The sequence below is a fragment of the Cuculus canorus genome, chromosome 2 (assembly GCF_017976375.1).
Source record: "Cuculus canorus isolate bCucCan1 chromosome 2, bCucCan1.pri, whole genome shotgun sequence".
NCBI classification, from domain to species: domain Eukaryota; kingdom Metazoa; phylum Chordata; class Aves; order Cuculiformes; family Cuculidae; genus Cuculus; species Cuculus canorus.
The window spans coordinates 48,011,443-48,030,062 of record NC_071402.1 but is presented as its reverse complement, the minus strand read 5'-3'; the positions used below and the strand labels follow the sequence as shown (position 1 = coordinate 48,030,062).

General features: G+C 39.5%; 1 protein-coding gene across 1 annotated transcript in view; it reads right to left on the bottom strand.

Annotated features, from left to right (window-relative positions):
- CDH2 (cadherin 2) overlaps positions 1-18,620 on the bottom strand; it is a 115,103-nt gene that overhangs the window by 19,560 nt on the left and 76,923 nt on the right. Inside the window, exons 5-14 of the mRNA XM_054059195.1 lie at positions 16,894-17,049; positions 14,992-15,136; positions 13,733-13,905; positions 9,251-9,388; positions 8,703-8,888; positions 6,208-6,464; positions 4,366-4,508; positions 2,960-3,193; positions 2,194-2,427; positions 1,383-1,522 (exon numbers count right to left, since the gene is read on the bottom strand). Of these exons, the coding sequence (XP_053915170.1) occupies positions 1,383-1,522; positions 2,194-2,427; positions 2,960-3,193; positions 4,366-4,508; positions 6,208-6,464; positions 8,703-8,888; positions 9,251-9,388; positions 13,733-13,905; positions 14,992-15,136; positions 16,894-17,049 (1,806 nt within the window). The remainder of the gene's footprint in view (positions 1-1,382; positions 1,523-2,193; positions 2,428-2,959; positions 3,194-4,365; positions 4,509-6,207; positions 6,465-8,702; positions 8,889-9,250; positions 9,389-13,732; positions 13,906-14,991; positions 15,137-16,893; positions 17,050-18,620) is intronic.

Sequence of the window (18,620 nt, the reverse complement as noted above, 5' to 3'; positions counted from 1 at the left end):
GAACCTTACTGATCCTGTCCTGAGGATTCTGTGGACAATAATTAAAATGCAAAACCACATAAAATTGCTGAACAGATCCTCTAGAGAATTGTGAGTAAACAAGAGCAGGGGATATGTGAACTGGAAAATTAGTTCTCACAGGACTGAGTTTTCTTTATGTTTTCTTTATGTTTTTTAAGCTTGTAACTCTTCTGTGCAATAACAGACGCACAGAAACAGGATGCAATTATTGTACTCAAACTATCCATGTATGAACAACTGGAACACAAATATGGACTCAAAAGGCTGTCTTCTATTAATTTAGTAACACAAGCAATTTTCCAAAACTGCATGAACTGAAGTTTCCTTTGCAAGTTGCTTAAAAAGAAGTTATGCAGAAAAGCCAGGAAGAAGGAACAGCACTTGGGGAAGGGCGGGAATCACAAAAATTACTAAGGGAAACCCAAATTTCAGAGAAACAAACAAATGAGCAAAGGAAAGCTATAAATGTCTGTACCAGTGAAGGGAGACACTTCAGATAACTCAAGTTCCGGATGACTGTGAATGTGTGGAAGAATTACACATGGTTTTTCAAGGCTTTTTACTGCAAAATTTCTTAGGCTTTATTATAGACACTGTTCCTTTCATAATTATTACATTTACTTCTACCAACAACGATGCATATAAATCTACTGTTTGTCATGTGCACGAAGCACTTAATAAACCTCCTCCGAAGGAAGGAAACTGCACTGCTAGAAAATTCACTAACTTGGAGAGAGGGCTGGGGGAAAGAAGCTATTCTTAGCAATATACACATCACTCCTAGTCCTCTGACATATCAGCAGTGGTTCAACCAGAGGTGATGTGAGAGTAAATGCATATGGCACCTGCCTGGTGAAGTATCTGAATAAACACAGATGTGCCCTGACAGCTACTTGAAACATAAATATTTTCCAAGCTGAAATCCCAGTAGTGGCCAATCTGTCAATAGCCAACATTGCTGTATATCTGGAAGGGCAATCACCCGCAACTAAATAAGGGTTGTATTTGGAATGGACTATATTAGGCACTCTGCACTGGCAATTCTGTACAACGGGATCTTGGACAAGGAGTGAAGAAGTTTTACAGACTACAATGAGAGTGGATGTTAACTTTCATTTAAGTGTAACAGCACTAATTGGAATATGGTCAGAATGCTGTGACTGTTAAGTGGACAAGATACAGATTTTACACCTCATCCGAAAAAAAAGCAATTGATATTTCTGGAACTGCAAAAAACAATGTGAAAAAGCAATGTTATATTTCAGATTTTTAAAACATTACTTTTTGCCTTCAGTATTTAATGCAGAAATTAAATGTATGAAGAGCGGGTCTATACGTAAAAACCATTAATAATTTCTCACCTGATCTTCTTCGCCACCACCTTCTTCATCATATTTCAGAATGTTGTCTCTCACATCATCTTCTGGATCAATCAGGAGCTGCTTTGCCTGACGCTCTTTATCACGGCGTTTCATCCATACCACGAACATTAAAACTAAAACTACATTGCAAAAAGGGAAGATAGAAAACCACATCTTGATTTTGAAGTACAGCCAGAGAAAACTGTACAAATTTAGAACTAAGATTTAAAAGAGGAAAAAAAATAAAGCGAAAGAGAAAAAAGCCAGGGAAGTTGACTTTGACAGATTTAGATGACGTGTTTTTTAAAAAAGAATTCATAGAAGACTGCTTAAGCAAGAGATGTTTCAACTCAGGCTACTGTAGGCAATTTGATTTGTAAATCAATCACATATTCAAGGTCATATTAAAAAAAACACGTCCTCAAAAGAAGTAACAAAGACCAAGCTTCATAAACCACATGGGCTTCAGAAGGGAATCTCTCCACTAGCAGCAAGAATTCTAAAAGCTTACATTATTTATAATTTTATGCTCTGTCCCAGGAATGCACACCAATTTACAGAGTTTAAGTTGTTCTGATGTTTGAACATCACCAAGCTTAGGCTGTTTTGGCATACGGCTCAGCAGTCCATGAGAACAGACCATATTGTCGCCTCTAAGTTTAGCTTTATGTTTAGAACCAAGAGAGATCAAGGCTGAGTAAAATGCCTTGTTTTTAAAAAAGTCTTTGTCAAGGTACATGGAATTAAATTCTAAGATGATACTTGCAAAACAAGAATAGAAGAGCTAGGATTAAGAGATCTATCTACTCACTCAGCAAGATGATGATACAAAGCAGAATTGCAATGATGGCACCAGTGCCTAGCCCTGCACCAACAATCCGGTCAACATCTGTGCAGTCTCCGTTTATGTCACATTGGCAAACTTTCACTTTGAGCACAGAAGTGCTAGATGCATGCGGATTTCCAGAATCTGTAATTACTATGGGCACATCGTAGATACCAGCCTCCAGGAATCTGATCCTCAAAGAGAGCTGGGCATGATCACCTGCATGTGAAAATAAGGCACTTGTTAAAAAGTAATGCACTGCTCATGTGGGTTTCAAACAGTATCAGCAAAAAAAGCTCATCTTTGAGCTGTGCCTTAACTTATTGTTCAACCCACTACATGGTGTTAAGGATAACAGACTTCTTTCTTACTGTGAACATCACAGAACCATTTAGGTTGGAAAAGACCTTTAAGATCATACAGTCCAACCTTAAACCTACTACTGCCAAGCCACCCCCAAGCCATGTCCCTGAGCACCACATCTACACATCTCCCACCTACCTCCACAGATGGTGACTCAACCACCTCCCTTGTTCCAATTCTTCACAACCCTTTCAGTGAAGAATTTTTTCCTAATATGCAGTCTACTCTCCCTCCCCCAGCACCTTTTCTTAGAATTTTTTGTTCTTTAACTTTCACTATTCCTATTAATCAAATTCATGCACATTGCAAAACAACAGCAAGGTGAAATACAGAAAAGCATACGCAAAAGTTTCTTAAAAATTATTAAGGTTTCTGTAATGTTAATTACCACTAATTCGACCAATGGTCCAATTCCTCTTAATACTAGCAGGTGTGTCAGGCAGCTCAAAGGCAAATGGGCCTGCATTTGGATCTATGTCAGGGTCTACAGCAGTGATGTTAATAGCATTAGGCTGTAGTGTTTCACAAGTCGTGGCTTCTTTTGGATTCACTTGGGGGGCATTATCGTTGATGTCCAGCAGGTGTATCTGAAGTGTGCCGGTTCCGCTCATTGGGGGGATCCCTTAAAAGAAAAGAAAATGGTATTAAGCCTATTTCCAGTTGGAATGTTAAAAAAAAGTTTTTAGGATCCCGTCTTTACCAAGCCAATATAACACTGCCAGTGCTCCTGCTAACACGTACATTCCTACGCAGTCTGTCCTCTGAAAAACTGCCTTACTTAGGAAAAAACAGGAATTAACGCAGATCAGGGTCTCTACCGACTAGGCAGCCAGTTCCTCTCCAGAGACAGTCCACATCAAATGCTTCAGAGAAAAAGGTGCAAAATTGGGATAGTTCAACCTTTGGAGAAGTTGTTTTGTAACTCTGAAGATTTAGGATCAACCTTTCACCACAAGTGTGCTATTTAAATTCTTTCCAATAGTGACTTCAGCATGTTACTTCTAGACATTCTTGCTACCCGTCTCAAATGTGTGATGTTTCAATAAACCTTGCTAAAGTTGCACATTTATGTGAACACGTGGCACTGAATTTCTCAGTATAATTAGCAATGGTTCTCATTCCATCTCCACCCCCTATAACCTTCCATTTCTTTAAATTTTGTTCTCCAGAACAGAGCCAAAAGGACAGAAATAGTTGATCTAGTAGCTTTGTTATGCTTTATCTTTTCAAAGAACATTACCATTTGTCTTCTCTCCAAGGTAAATAGCCCCAGTGTTTCAGTTTTCCCCTCTAATACAAGAACGTATCTAACTCCACCTGTCCATCATTCTGGTACCACTATGATTAGTACAGCACTCCAGCCAAACTCAGAGGACTCATTTCTGATCAGAGAATGTTAATCGTCATTAACAAACTGACAATGAACAGACACTTTTGCCTCTGTGCTGCTGTTGCCTGAATATGGAAAAATACAATACCCCTATCCCAACACATTGCACCCCATAAAGTCCACTCACGCTGTGCATTCTCTCAGCCAACTGTACTCCTGTGCGGGTTTTTTCAGTTTTCTGTAAACTCAACCAATGTAAGTCAGTGTCTCCCTCCAAACTCACAGAACTGTTTTTCAGCTAAATCAATTCTCAAGCAGCTGGGAAATACACTAGGTCTGGTATGAGACAGACTTCTGACTGGATGTATTCTAAGCATTTCTTGTTTTCTGCCCCAGTAAAATTGAATGCCATTCAACCACACAAAAGAAAGCTTTTTGAAAACATATACTACGTTGATACATACCATTATCAGAAGCAAGAAATGTTGCATTATACATATTGTTTTGCACATATATTGACTCTCTGTCCAGAACAGCTGTAGTAGTTATTTGTCCATTAACAGGGTCAATTTTCAGCCAATTTGCAGGATCTGAAAGTTTTGAGTACCTGTATATTTGATCATAAGATGTGTTATTTATCTGCCAACGTAAATATTGACAACAAAGACAGTATCAGTATTTTAATTTATATTATGAACACACTTCTGGAATTTGGAGACAATATTTCACAAATTTTCATTTATTAAGCCTTGTTTCTAAAATCCTTGAAATCATGTATTAAAACCAGTCCAACATATAGATTCTTGAAGTGCCCTACCATGTAAATTATCATGTAACTGAAGTAAATCATGCAATTATTGTAAACTATATAAAATTAATATTCAGACTCAACTACAATACTTCATTAAGAATTCCTCTTGCTTGTTCTATACCTACAGAGTTGTTCATACTAACTTTTGTCCTGCTGAGAGCAGGAGAGAGGTAGCAATAGACAGATTGTTGGAGTAGCAGTAACTCACATTATTCTAATCCTTCCAATATCACTTATTTTTTTTACAGGCCCTGGTTTTACTACATAGTATCATAGTACAGTTAGGGTTGGAAGGGACCTTAAAGATCATTTAGTTCCAACCCCCCTGCCATGGGCAGGGACATCCCACTAGATCAGGCTGCCTAGGGCCCCATCCAACCTGGCCTTGAACACCTTCAGGGATGGGGCATCAACAACCTCCACGGGCAACCTGTTCCCGTGTCTCACCACTCTCATGGTGAAGAAATTCTTCCTAATGTCCTGTCTAAATCTGCCCCTCTCCAGTTTATACCCATTCCCCCTGGTCCTAGCCCCACAAGCCTTCTTCTACATGCTTCTTAATTTGAAAGAAGAGCGTCTTTCAAAATCATCCTCCTATCTATTTGCCCTTTGACATTAATCAAGTGCAAGCTATCTCAGGTCATTAAAAATGCATATATCCCAAACTCCCCGTGCTGTCACGTCTATGATGGTTAAGTCCAGAAACGAACAAAATATCAGCAACCGCTAACAAATATTAATAGAAAACAAAATTGTAAGAAACTCGATTTTGCAAGAAAGGACCGACAGTAAGTTTGGAGTTTTCTCCACATGAGCTAAAAAAAGCTGTTGGATAAGCTAGGAACCAGACTCCTGGCTCTATGTTAGTCGCCCAGCTTTAGCTTTGCAGTCAATGACCATGTGATAAATAAGATATGTGAAAGCATGCTTTAAGGCTTCCATGTTTTATTGTCTTCACTTTTCTTATTAGGATTGTTTTACACGTTAGACAAGTCATGATCAAATCATCATCATAGCTATCAGTACAAGAGCTCACAGATGGACAACAGCAGCATTTTGCATTGCTAAAGAATAAATGAGAAGAAAAACATTAAGACTTGGTTACCAACCTGACGTGGTTCTGCTGCCCTGTGAAAATTATTACTTAATCTAAATTGCAATTAGTTCACACAAGCACGTGTCTGCTCTGACTGAATTAGTGGGATGTCACGTATACTTTAACACAGGGGCATAACTTCCTACTACCTTGATGAAGTGGGACTTAGCCATTAGAAGGTTACCCAGTTTACCCATCTATAAATGCTTGTCAGGTCACCTTCTCTCCAGACAGAAATGCCTTTAGAGAGTGTTTTACAGAACCTACAGGAGGTATCTGTATAGCTACGTGTTATGGTAAATACAGTCATTTCATATGCAGTCTCTTTGACTCCTACCCTTTCTATAACATGGATATTGCATTCCAACTGTTAAAGAACTGTAAAATGTTTATATAGACCTTAAGGAGGTTTGCTGCATGAAACGATCTGGGTCCTGAGCCGTGAAAGTTGTCAACATGCTACCAGCAAGTAGCCCTTCTTCTTGACGTATAAGCTTAGGGTTTGGAACAAAATATGGGCTCTCATTCACATCAATGACTGTAATGGACACGGTCGCTGTTGACTGAGGAGGATGCTGAATTCCCTTAGCCAAAGGCACTTGATTTTCCGCAGCTACAGTGAGTACAAACATCCTGTTGGTCTCAAAGTCAATAGGCTGGGAAAAGCAAAGAGCAGCAAGTGTTAACATTTACTCACAACAGTGATGGACAGACAACAATATTTTTATTTTGAAGCACATTTTTTCATTATTAGTCCGACTGTTTCTCAAAAAAATGAGCACAGAGCCTAAAGAGAATACAAACAACACGTCAACACGAGACTGGATTGAGGTTTCGCTTAGCAGCAGCAGTTTTGAACTCAGAACAGCTAGAAACCTTGTCATTCTTGAATTTAACTTACTCTGATACTGCCATTAGTGGTAAGTGAAGAAAACAGTGGTTTCATCAGAAGATTATATACAAACTCCCAGCTTTGTGCCAGGCACTCATGTGAGCACATATGCCTCCTGAAGAACTCCCTGAGAGACACCAGTCTCTCTCTACTATGAGGACAAATGTTTCCTTTAAACAAGATCATGACCATACCTACCTACACAGATCAGAGATACCCATGCCCTTAATGTTTCACTAGAGAGACTTTGCAATCCCAACTAATTCCACTGCTGGTGTACCTACAGCTCCCCCCCATCTTCACATTCCAGGTAACCGTCAGTTTGGGAACTTCGTCACTGAACCAAAAGTCCAATTTAAGGAGGAGTAAGTTCATCCCTTATGCTGTACAGGGGTGAAACATTTCCCAAGACCTGATTTGACCTACAAGTACACACTGTACTACTTGCTCTGATTTTAGACTTGAAAGAACTCTGTATCTTACAGGGACAGTTGGCATGTGACAGCATAGAGTCAGTGACAAGAGACAATCCCATCTTCATTACACATTGACAGATCAACTCCTTGCACTGCCAATAAGAACTGTAGGCAGGCTTCCAACTCTCCCCATGTCTTGGTGCTTACATCAGCGCTGCTGGCCAGGCCACAGAACTACTATTTTCTACCTCAGGCTGACTTTCCTACATTGCTTAGAAGTATCTGACTTCAGATAGTATAGCTGCCCCCATTCCGAACAGGCCCATCACTTTCTTGCATTTGCAGGAAGAAGCTCCATTTCCAATGAGGCTCCCACATGCTGCTACTGTTGTTAAACTAGGTCAGAAATAGCAAAGCACTGAGATACTCTGGCAAGAGAGAAGATACAAATTTATTTTTAACAAATTCTAAGTGAGTAAAGCTGTATCAAACAGGTCAGAGAACTGGAATCTTAGGCCAGCTTCTCTTTAATACTCTAGTTTAATCTGAGCATTTTTTAAATGCATTTTTCCATATGTTTCTAAATCTGAAAAAAAGATGCTGATATGCCTAATTACAAAGCACAGACACTCACATAATTCTTGCTTGAAGACTGCAATGTAACAATTTGTACCTCTGGGGAAGTGCAGTTATAAAACAGACAGTTAAAAAAAAACCCAAAAAACCAGCTCTAGTGTGAATTACCACCAGAGCTGTACAAAACCTGTACCTTTTCCTCACCTAGATACTGAGAAGATAAAGAAAAAAATGGAAAGGAATGAGGAAAAAAAAAAAAAAAGTGAATGTTTAAATTTCCAAATCAGAACACTGGCATCTCACACTTGATTCTGTAAGTGGATCAGCCAAACCAGAACAGGCCAACTAAGAGAGGGGACACTTATCAGAGGGCCATGACGAAAGGCGGCTACTGCCTGGCAGATTTAATTATAGAACCACACTGTTATTATCATGTGAAATAAGTCACTCTTCAACACAGAGTTGTGTTGGCTAGGGAATGAAAAGAGACAGGTTATTCCATAAAAGGTATTTAAATGAGCTTTTAAAAATAGCCAGCCTTTAAAAGCCTCTTGTAGAAGTAGCCTCCCACCTATCACTTTTTCCTCTCTGATTGTGTCTTGACTGCCTGTATCTGCGCCTTAACAGGAATACGTTGACATAAAGCCTGCAGACAACAAGCATGACTACTAATGGAGGCCAAGAGGTAGGAGCTGTTCCTTTACACTAGCAAAAAATACTAAGCAAATGCTTTTCACAGACTAATTCCTATTTTTGACAAATAAAGCTTTGAAATCTCTCATATTCAACAACCTAGTCTGATTTTTAAAACTGATCAGCAGGAATACTACTCATAGCACAAACAAGGAAATGTTCCAAGACACAGATTACTTAGTTCCAAAAGACAGATGGTGCCCACCCATTTTACTTTCCGGACTTGTGTTGGTCTCATGTGCTCACATTTTTCCCCCTCAATGTTCGCCCACTTCTTCCATCTCCGCTTAATTGTCTGAAGTACAAACATTTCTTACCTTCACAACAGTGACCAGCCCATCATTACTATTGGGATCAGTCAGGATGGTAAATCGACCTGTTGGGTCTCCTCCAGTCATTCGGTACATTGCATTCCACGCAGGTGTATGGGGCTGATCTTTATCTGTTACTGTCAGATTCGCCACAATTACATCCACCCTGTTTTCAGGTACTTCCCCGTAGAACTGCAAAAAAACCAAGGAAACATTTTACCTTGGCTGCAGAGGCACACAAGAGCCACACCATACTGAACATCCATCAATGTTAGGGAGCACATCTCTCTTCACTGGAGCTCTGACAACTTATCTAATGAAGTTTACCTAAGGCTACTCAGAAAACTGACAGTTTGATTCCCTTGTCAGCTTTTGCCTTTTGGTCTAAGCAGAATACCGTATCTAAGGGATATATATTCTTCATGTATTTCAATCCTGTCTGCCAGTTTACTATTTAATAAGTAAGAAATATTTACCATCTGTGAATATAATGAGAGAAGCAGGGAAGGGTTATAAATATGTACATCCCTCAGTTACTCCCACCCTGTACTTACAGTCATGGCGGTGAACTCTGGAGGATTGTCATTGACATCTGTCACAGTGATGACAGCAGTTGCTGTGTTTGAAAGACCATATGTTGGGTTTCCTTCCATGTCCGTAGCTTGAATTATTAATGTATATTGTTGTACTTTCTGAAACACAAAATGACATCAACATAAGTTTTAGACAAAACTAACATTACCATAAGACAGCAGGTGTTTCTAAAATTGTGCTTTGCTAAGCAATGGAGCCTATCACACTGTTTATTCTAGTTAGCATCACCCAAAATGACAGGAGCAAAGTTTGTGCCACAGAAATACAGCACCAGGTTGCAACTTAGTGTACTGAACTACTGCTTGATTTTCTTCAAATATCACCGAGATGAGGGCAGACCACCTGCTTCCTGCTCTCAAAAATCAAAAGCAGTTTATACAGTTAATGTTGTTATCACAGATTCAACAACACTTTTCAAACAGGGGAAAAAAAAATCAAGAGTGCAGTTTATACTAAAACAGGTCAAGTCCTCAAAAGCATTTAAGAGAATCTAGCCAAGGTACGTTTGTTTGCCAAATGGTCACAACCGCCAAGGTTTTGTTTCAGCCGAGCCCGAGTATAAAACCACTGCTGCAACTTCTTGTGATCGCTATGGAAACCAGAGATGTAGAGGCCAACAGAGACAAGTAAGGGCATTGGGAGAAAGGAGGAGGGAACAACCATGCACGCTATTCCCATAAATGTTAAACACCCTGGTCAAAGATGGCCACTCCCACCCCCCGCCATGCCAACCCTAACGGCCCCTGAGCAGACTCCTCCATGCATAAGAAATGTCCACCGCATACCTGACCTCAAACCAGTCAGATGTCTAAAACAAAGCTGACTATTAAGAAAAACACATCCTCAAACTAGAAAGATGCTTTTTGAGTGGAACTGCTGAGAAGCTGATTTGAACTCATTGACGGTTTCTATCATGAAAGGCAAATATTGAGCACACTTTTTCATTTATAGTTCAGTTTCAAGTTTAGCATTTCCCAGCACAGAGAGAGCTAGGTGTTCTTTCCAAAAGAAAATGCACAAACGTAAGAAGCTGCTATTACTATGAATTATCATTTTTGTGAACGGTTTACTAACACTGACAAAAAATAAAAAGAGCAAAGCACAGTTTTTCCACCCAGCGCTGTACTTTCCCCCATTACTCAGGAGACGAGGGTATGTGACAGATGACTCCTCATGGAAACTGTTTTCAAAGAGGGACTATGGATATCAATACAAAAAATAAGCAAGAACCATTCCACTGATATTGACTAACTTTTTTAAATTTTGGCTGGAATCTTCAACAGGTATTTGGGATTTAATGGTTATGCATGTTTCCAAGCAGCAAATAGGAGCCACTGAATTTAAAAAGTTTTTTAAAAAAACCAGTATGAATCCCACCGGAGATAATGTATGCTCATATTCTCTTTCAACACACCCCAAATATCTATTAGTGCATATACATCGTTTTAAAAAAGAGCAAGACTAATATATATACAGAAACACAACAAATATGCACAACAATGTCTAAATATGTATACAGATGCTGGTTTGCAAAGTGACCTTCAAAAGGCTTAAATAAACATCCTAAAGGTTTCCTTCACAGCACCAATAGGAGAAGCAGACACAAAGGAATCAAAAAAATACTTTTACACTTTCATTCATGAGAAAAACATACTTTACTCATTGTGAAGCAATAACACCTAGAGCAGTACTGAAGCAAATCTTGCAGCCAGATGACTCTATGTTATTGAAACAGCAGGTGCTTCAAGCGCATCTGGGTCCTAACACACTGATCCCAAGAAACAAATTTCATTAGAGAAACTCCATTATTATTACACAGAGACTCAACTTGCGTACAATCACATTATTTAATTCCAACAGAAGCAGTGTACTAAGAACTACCCTCAAAAATGCCCCTGAAAGACAGCTTATGTGTGGTTTTGTTTGTTTTTCCCCTCTTCCAGCACTCAATATATAGAAGATCAACTGCTGAGAATGAAATTTCAGAAATTAACAAAGCACACAACTTTCCAAGCATGGAGAAACAGGGGGAGGTGGCTCTCCACTTTTAACTGCTGGTTGAGAAGGAGCCAGAAATAAGCCATGGAACATGTGTTAGCAGCCTGTACAGAGACTTTGCAGCAACACATCCGAAAACAAACTGGCAGCTTCAAGAAAGAACACAGACCTCATCAGGTCACATCTTTCCATTTCAGCACACGCCAAATAGAGAGCACTTCACTGAATTAACCTCACATGAGGCAGGAATGTCAGTGTGTACATATAAATACCCTGCTCAACATTTTTTGCTACCTCCATCAGTAAGGCAGATGTTTTAATGTGGAAGTGAATTCCACAGCAATAGCAGAAGCAGCTGGATGTCATGAAAGAGCATCTTTTGTGACAGCAAGTGGAAGATTTCTTCTGCCTTTAGCCAAGTCCCCTACCTAAGCAGCTCTCCTCCTGTGCGTGTTAGCACAGATAATGCATTGAGCATGTTAACCTAAAAAGCTAGCAGCTAATGAATGCTTTTTTTTGAACGTGTACCACACTTATGCTCCCATAAATAATGGCTCACATAATTTAGAATTTAAGAGTCTGTCTAGTATTTTATAAGCCTAATTAGAGCTTTACATAGAGAGTCAAGACTTAAAGGAAAGGGCAGAACGGCAGAAGCAGGTAGTCCAGCTGAGGCTCCTGGACAACAGCAATCTTGTGCAACAAGCCCGCCGCCAGATCTGCTTGATTCAGATCTGGCTTTGTAGACTCCTGGTCATTTTAACTTAATTAACTTCCATGAAATGACTCAGGAAATGGAGGAAGTAAAGCAATGACTTGGGAAGGAAACCATTTTATCTCACATTACTCTAATTTAATATTTGAATGATTTAACTTTAATCACTAATATTCAGCACGTACAAGAAATGTTTATAAATACTCCTTTGGGCATCAGTACAGCGATCCATCAGGAAAACTGATGACAAATGACAAGGCTCTTCCAACTGTTAATGTAAAGGTCCAAAGCTCCACCGACAGCTGGTTTTTTTCCAAGTTAAATCACTCCAGTACAGCTAAGTCACCAAATAATAAAACTCAGGGTTATCGCTATGCCTTTCAGAAACTTCACAGGTCAAAGATGACCAGGGGATTTTAAAAACAAAGGCAAAGCTGCCCACCATTCTTTTTATTTAATAGGGCAATACTGTAAAGTTCAGGATTTTCCTTTCCTCAAATCCATCCTCTTCGAAATTGACTTAAATTGAAGGAAATTTAATAAAACTTCAAAAATTGCAATATCTAACAGTCTCTTTAGCTTTTCAAATCTTCTGATTACCCCTTTCAAACTGAAATGCATCAGAATATTAATGGCCAACCCAGAGCATTTTCTTCTCCATTTTAAATAAGTATAAGCAAACAGCTAAAAGCTGAACACCAAATCCAGTTTAAAAGATACTTCAGTTTTAATGAGCTAAAATGAGGTTATCAAAACAGAAGTTGAAGCAAGATGTACTTAAGTAAGATTTGTTTGGATTTTATAGTGTGTTTATACAATAATGCTTATCTCTTCTGAAGTTTTAAAGTGGTTCAAAAATACAATTATTTCATATAACAGAACTGGAGTTAGGAGGGAAATATTTTTATTCCCACCTCACAGATGGGTGAACCACAGCAGATTATTTGGCCTTCCTCTTCTTCAGTGGAAGGCAGAGTAAAGAATTGCCTAGACAGAACAGGACCTTCCCAGCAAGAAACAGAGAGTTACTGACAGCCAGAGATAATTTTTTTTTTAATATTACTATTACCTTTAAGCATGTCGAGGCCTTGAGACAACTCTCTATGTATGCAGTTTCCAATACTGACTGGTTTATTTCTTGGAAACCTTCCTTTCAAATTTTAAAATCAGTAATATTGTTCCTGGTTTATTTTAATAAGCAAAATTCAGATCAGGGAATTACTGTAAATTTAGCAGCACAGCACCCAGAAGATTTCAAATATTTACCACTTCTCTGTGAAGAGCAAGGAAGAGGACAGAAGGAGGACAAAAGCTCTCCTGTAGTTTCCAAAATAAATAAAACATACAGCTAATTCCATTTTCCCTGTACTATTTTGCCTATGGAGCTCAGCAAGAGGAAAAGGCTAGAGCTGAGGAACACCTCCCCCACCTCACCACCCAGGCCAGAGACATGAGGTCCTTATCTGCATTGCTGTGATTTAGTGTGTACCTGCTCCTTAAAAACAAACTGTTTTTTGAGACAAGGTCCTTTACATGACCCCACAGAACCAATTGACTACATGCACAGAATGCGTGGGTCCAGTTTTAATCCTCATGCTAATTTCCTGTTATCCACGGAGAAAGCTCAGCCCAGGGAGGGAGAGAAGTATTTGTGAGTTACTAGCAAAAAGTGCGCTTCTTCACAAGATGAAGTACAACCCAACACCTATGAGATTAAGAGCTACCATACCTCTCTGTCAAGCCCAGCTGCTACAGTAATAATGTCACCAGTCTCGTTGTTGATCGTAAACATGTTTGGAGAGGGGCTGCTTGGGGCCTGTGACAAGATTCTGTATCTCAGCATCCCATTCTGTGCATTGGGATCATCAGCATCGATGGCAGTTACAGTCATCACATAGGTTCCTAGCAGCAGGATACATAATTGATGTTATATAAACAGTTCACTCAGATTACACAAGATCACTTACAAGCAATGGTCAAATTGTGTATTTCTTTTGGTAAACTCTGCACATTCCTTCTCTTACTTAAAACAAACTGGTTAAACACAAGACTCACCAACAGAATAATTAAAATACATAAGAGGAGATAAAAATACTTTGTGTTTATAAAATATCAGATTTGCTTAGAACCGAAGAAGCTGCATAAACAATGAAATCCTACATTTCTGCCATCAATAACATTTCCGCCATCAATAACATTTCCGTAACAACAGAGCTCCTCACATTTAGACAGAAATGTTATTAATTGGGCCAAAGGAAATATACTTAATTTTCAGAATTGGTGCATGTGCTGATACTGATTGAAAATCAATGTAAATAATACTCCTTCAAAGGTCTTCAAGACACCTGTTCTTTCCATCTCAAATGTTAAGTCAATGCTGCAAAGTAAAAAAACAGATTTCTTGTGCTAACCTTTCTAAAAAAATCATTTTGCACTACTGAGAAATTACTAAAGTTGTTTCTGCCATAGTGCAAAGTTTAGTTTGAGCAGATTAGAATTTTAATGAGATCTGAACAACGTTTAAGGTTGTCTCGAGAATTCGCATGAAACAGTTTTGATTTTAAATCCCAGTATTTCCAAAGCCTCTGAGATTCAGAACTAGAACTGGATCGGCTGATATTTCGGAAGTCTCTTATACACTGAGCTGTCAACTAAATGAATGTCAAGAGTTATCACAAATATAACTGTAAGAACGGTGGCACTATAAATGAGATTCTCAAAAACAGGACTCCAGAATTTATATTCTTAGCCTCCACCGCTTTAGTTTATGTACATAATACTTTCTTCCTTTGGAAACTAATTCTAGCAGGCTAAGAAGTGAATTAAAAACAAGTCGAAGTAATAAGATGGTATCTGAGATTTTGCTCATCACACTAACAAGACACCTTTGAAAATGTTACAAGGTCTGAAGGCACTCCCCCTTCATCACCCTCAAAATGTTAACACTTGCTTTCCCCCAAACTCCCTTTTTGAAACTGCGTGTATTACCTGGCTTTGAGCCTTCAGGGACTGTCCCATTCCAAACCTGGTGTAAGAATTCAGGTCTGTTGTCATTCATATCAATGACATTAATAACAATGTCAATAGGATTTTCCACCTGGTTTCCATTTACATCTACTGCATGTGCTCTCAGCTGCAAAAATCATTAAAACTATTAGAATTTGCACAACATACAGGCAAAAATAGATACAACGGCAACAGGAAGTTTCAGGTTACACATTTTTAGCCCAATGTATCTGCCACTACTCCCCGCTATGAACCACCTGAGCTTTCAGATTGCTAACGGAACTGCTGTTCAGACTTCTAAACTTAATTTTAACTTGCAGACTTACTACTTTGATTTGCTGCAAATTGTTTTGAGTAATGTAATTTCAATTAATAACAATGCCTACTGTTACATGTAAGTCTGTTCTCAATAACAACTGTTAGAAAACTGACTCTAGAAATATGCATTTATTTTAAACAGGTAGCAACAGTCCATATGGAATGAACACTGGCACCACTTTTGAAAATTCTTTACTGATAGTACGGATACAAAAAGACATGAATGCACAGGAAAAGCATACAGAATAGCTTTGTGTAACACTAATGTTAAGGCTTGTGATAAATCGCTGTCAGCAAACACACTGAAATTCCAAGCTAAAATTAAGGTGAAGTTTATGGGCCGGTTTTCAATGACACTGAGATACTTAACATTCTGACTGTCAAAAAGGACTGAGTAACTACCTCTGACAGTCAGGTTTACTTAAGTCACCTTAAATTGGAAAGCCAAAAAAAGAGGAACACAGTACTTTATGAGAATGTAAACCTATGTATCCAGGCCAGAGCTTGGCAGTTGTTAGGCAAAAGAGAAAGCTTCTCCTATACAAGTCCTGATGAAGCTAATTTCATATATATTTATGTATTTATATACATATATATTTTTCATATATATGCATGTGTATATGTATGCACACACACATATCTTCTACCTACAAATGTGCTAGACAAGAGCAAGAGGGCATTATTAACTCACCACTCTGGAAATAACTCATATAAATGTAAATCCCTAAGCCAGTAAAATATTGAATTGCCAGTGTCAAACTCTCAGTAAAAACCTTACAGATGCTGGAGCTGTTGTGCTCGTGAAAGCCATTCCCCTTGCCTCCCCCCAGATAACTCCTGCTGTGGCCTCTGTTCAGAAGCACTCAAAGGGCTTCCTGGAGCACAAGGCAAGGAGCGTTTTCATCCACAACATGCTGGAAACTCTCTCTAGGATCTGAGTGACTTCTGCAATGATTTCAGTGTGGTCTCTCAAAAGCAGAGACAAGTTCAGGCCAAAGCCTGCTTTCTCCTCTTTCTTCAAACCTTTCTTTTCCACTAATACTGGAACCCCTGGTCTACTTTGTCAATTTCTTTAGAGCAAAGAATATAATTTTCATAAGCTGACAGACCTAATTTACAATTCCATTAAAGCACTTAGTTTTGGCCCTCAAAGTCAAAATTAGTAAGTTATTCTACCCATCCATTTCTCTAATCACTGCTGCTACAATTCTAATAGCAGTTTAGCAGTAAGTTGCTAAATTAAAAAGTAAAGTTTTGGAAAATATACAATACAGTGGAGTCTGTGATCAATGGTCTGTATTTGAAATATAAGCTACAGTATTCATATTTCAATCTTTTAAGATTACTTTATCTAAATATATTTAATCACTGTTTACATATGTTAATATATTTAATCTGCTTAAACATAGTAAGAGTTAGCCTCACTAAGTAAGATAAATACAAATCTGCTACAAACTCTTCAAATAATATTTCATAGAAAACTAAATACTGGCTGCTCAAGTCATGTTTGAAGCAGATATTAATCTTCAATTTGGTAATCTGATCTACAGTAAATTAAAGTCTTACATGAAAAGAAGCAATCTGCTCCCGGTCTAAAGGCTTTGTCACAGACAGCTGTCCCGAGATGGGGTTGATGATGAAGATGCCTGTTGGAGGTTGGTCAGCTCCTGGGCCAGTCACACTGTACCGTAGCGAGAGGCTTTTATCACGATCGGACCTAATCTATGTGTCAAAAAAAGATAATGTCTGCATTAGTGACAACCAACCAGTAGTTGAGACTGCTGCTGAGACCAGCAGCAGCTATTTTTCTTTTCCATCTTGAAGCTAAACTTTTAAAAATAATTGTTCTGGAAATGGTATAAAGCTCGAAGTTTTCAACTGCACTCTTCATCAGGAAGCTGGTCAATGAATTTTCAGGAACGACTTACCTCTCACAATAAATAAATAATATTCTTTCTACTTTAAACAGAATGAGGTCCTAGAGAAAATGTATATTAACATAAAATCACATTAAGAAACAAAAATTCTGGTTTGGTTCCCCTTCCTAGCCCCCAATATCTTTGCAGACCAAAGATACAGACTTCCCTTCTGCTACTTGCAGCAGCCCTTTAGAAATGTGCCTATTTTGCTAGAAGACTGAAATTTGGTCTCATTTTTGAAGGAAAAAAAATTGAAGGGCAAAGCATCTGTGAGGAGCAGGTGAATCCCTCAGCAAGTTTGCAGATGACACTAAGCTGGGAGGAAGTGTCGATCTGCTGGAGGGTAGGGAGGCTCTGCAAAGAGATCTGAACAGGCTGGACTTCTGGGCCGAGACCAATGGGATGAGGTTTAACAAGGCCAAATGCCGGGTCCTGCACTTGGGGCACAACAACCCTATGCAGCGCTACAGACTGGGGGAAGAATGGCTGGAGAGCTGCACAGAAGAGAAGGACCTGGGGGTGCTGGTTGACAGCCGACTGAATATGAGCCAGCAGTGTGCCCAGGTGGCCAAGAAGGCCAATGGCATCTTGGCTTGTATCAGAAATGGGGTCACCAGCAGGTCCAGGGAGGTGATTCTCCCTCTGTACTCAGCACTGGTGAGACCGCACCTTGAATACTGTGTTCAGTTCTGGACCCCTCACCACAAGAAGGATGTTGAGGCTCTGGAGCGTCAACAGAGAAGAGCAACAAAGCTGGTGAGGGGGCTGGAGAACAAGTCTTATGAGGAGCGGCTGAGAGAGCTGGGGTTGTTTAGCCTGGAGAAGAGGAGGCTGAGGGGAGATCTTATTACTCTCTACAACTACCTGAAAGGAGGTTGTGGAGAGGAGGGAGCTGGCCTCTTCTCCCAAGTGACAGAGGACAGGACAAGAGGGAATGGCCTGAAGCTCCATCAGGGGAGGTTCAGGTTGGATATCAGAAAAAAATTCTTCACAGTAAGAGTCATTGGCTCCTGGAACAGGCTGCCCAGGGAGGTGGTCGAGTCACCTTCCCTGGAGGTGTTTAAGGAACGGGTGGATGAAGTGCTTAGGGACATGGTTTAGGGAGTGTTAGGAATAGTTGGACTCGATGATCCAATGGGTCCTTTCCAACCTTGTGATTCTGTGATTCTGTAATCCCTAGCACACGCATCAATGAAGAAGAGCAAAACCAAATCCTGTCAACTTGGGCTAATGCTCTACCCATGTAGAAGTCATGACCAATCAGTACCATGGCTTAAGTCTTCTCCTGTGCTGGGCTCCTAGCATCTGTCCTCACTGCATCATATCTGTTTCTTCCTGCCTCCTGCTGCACTCCTCCTCCTGCTCACACCCACA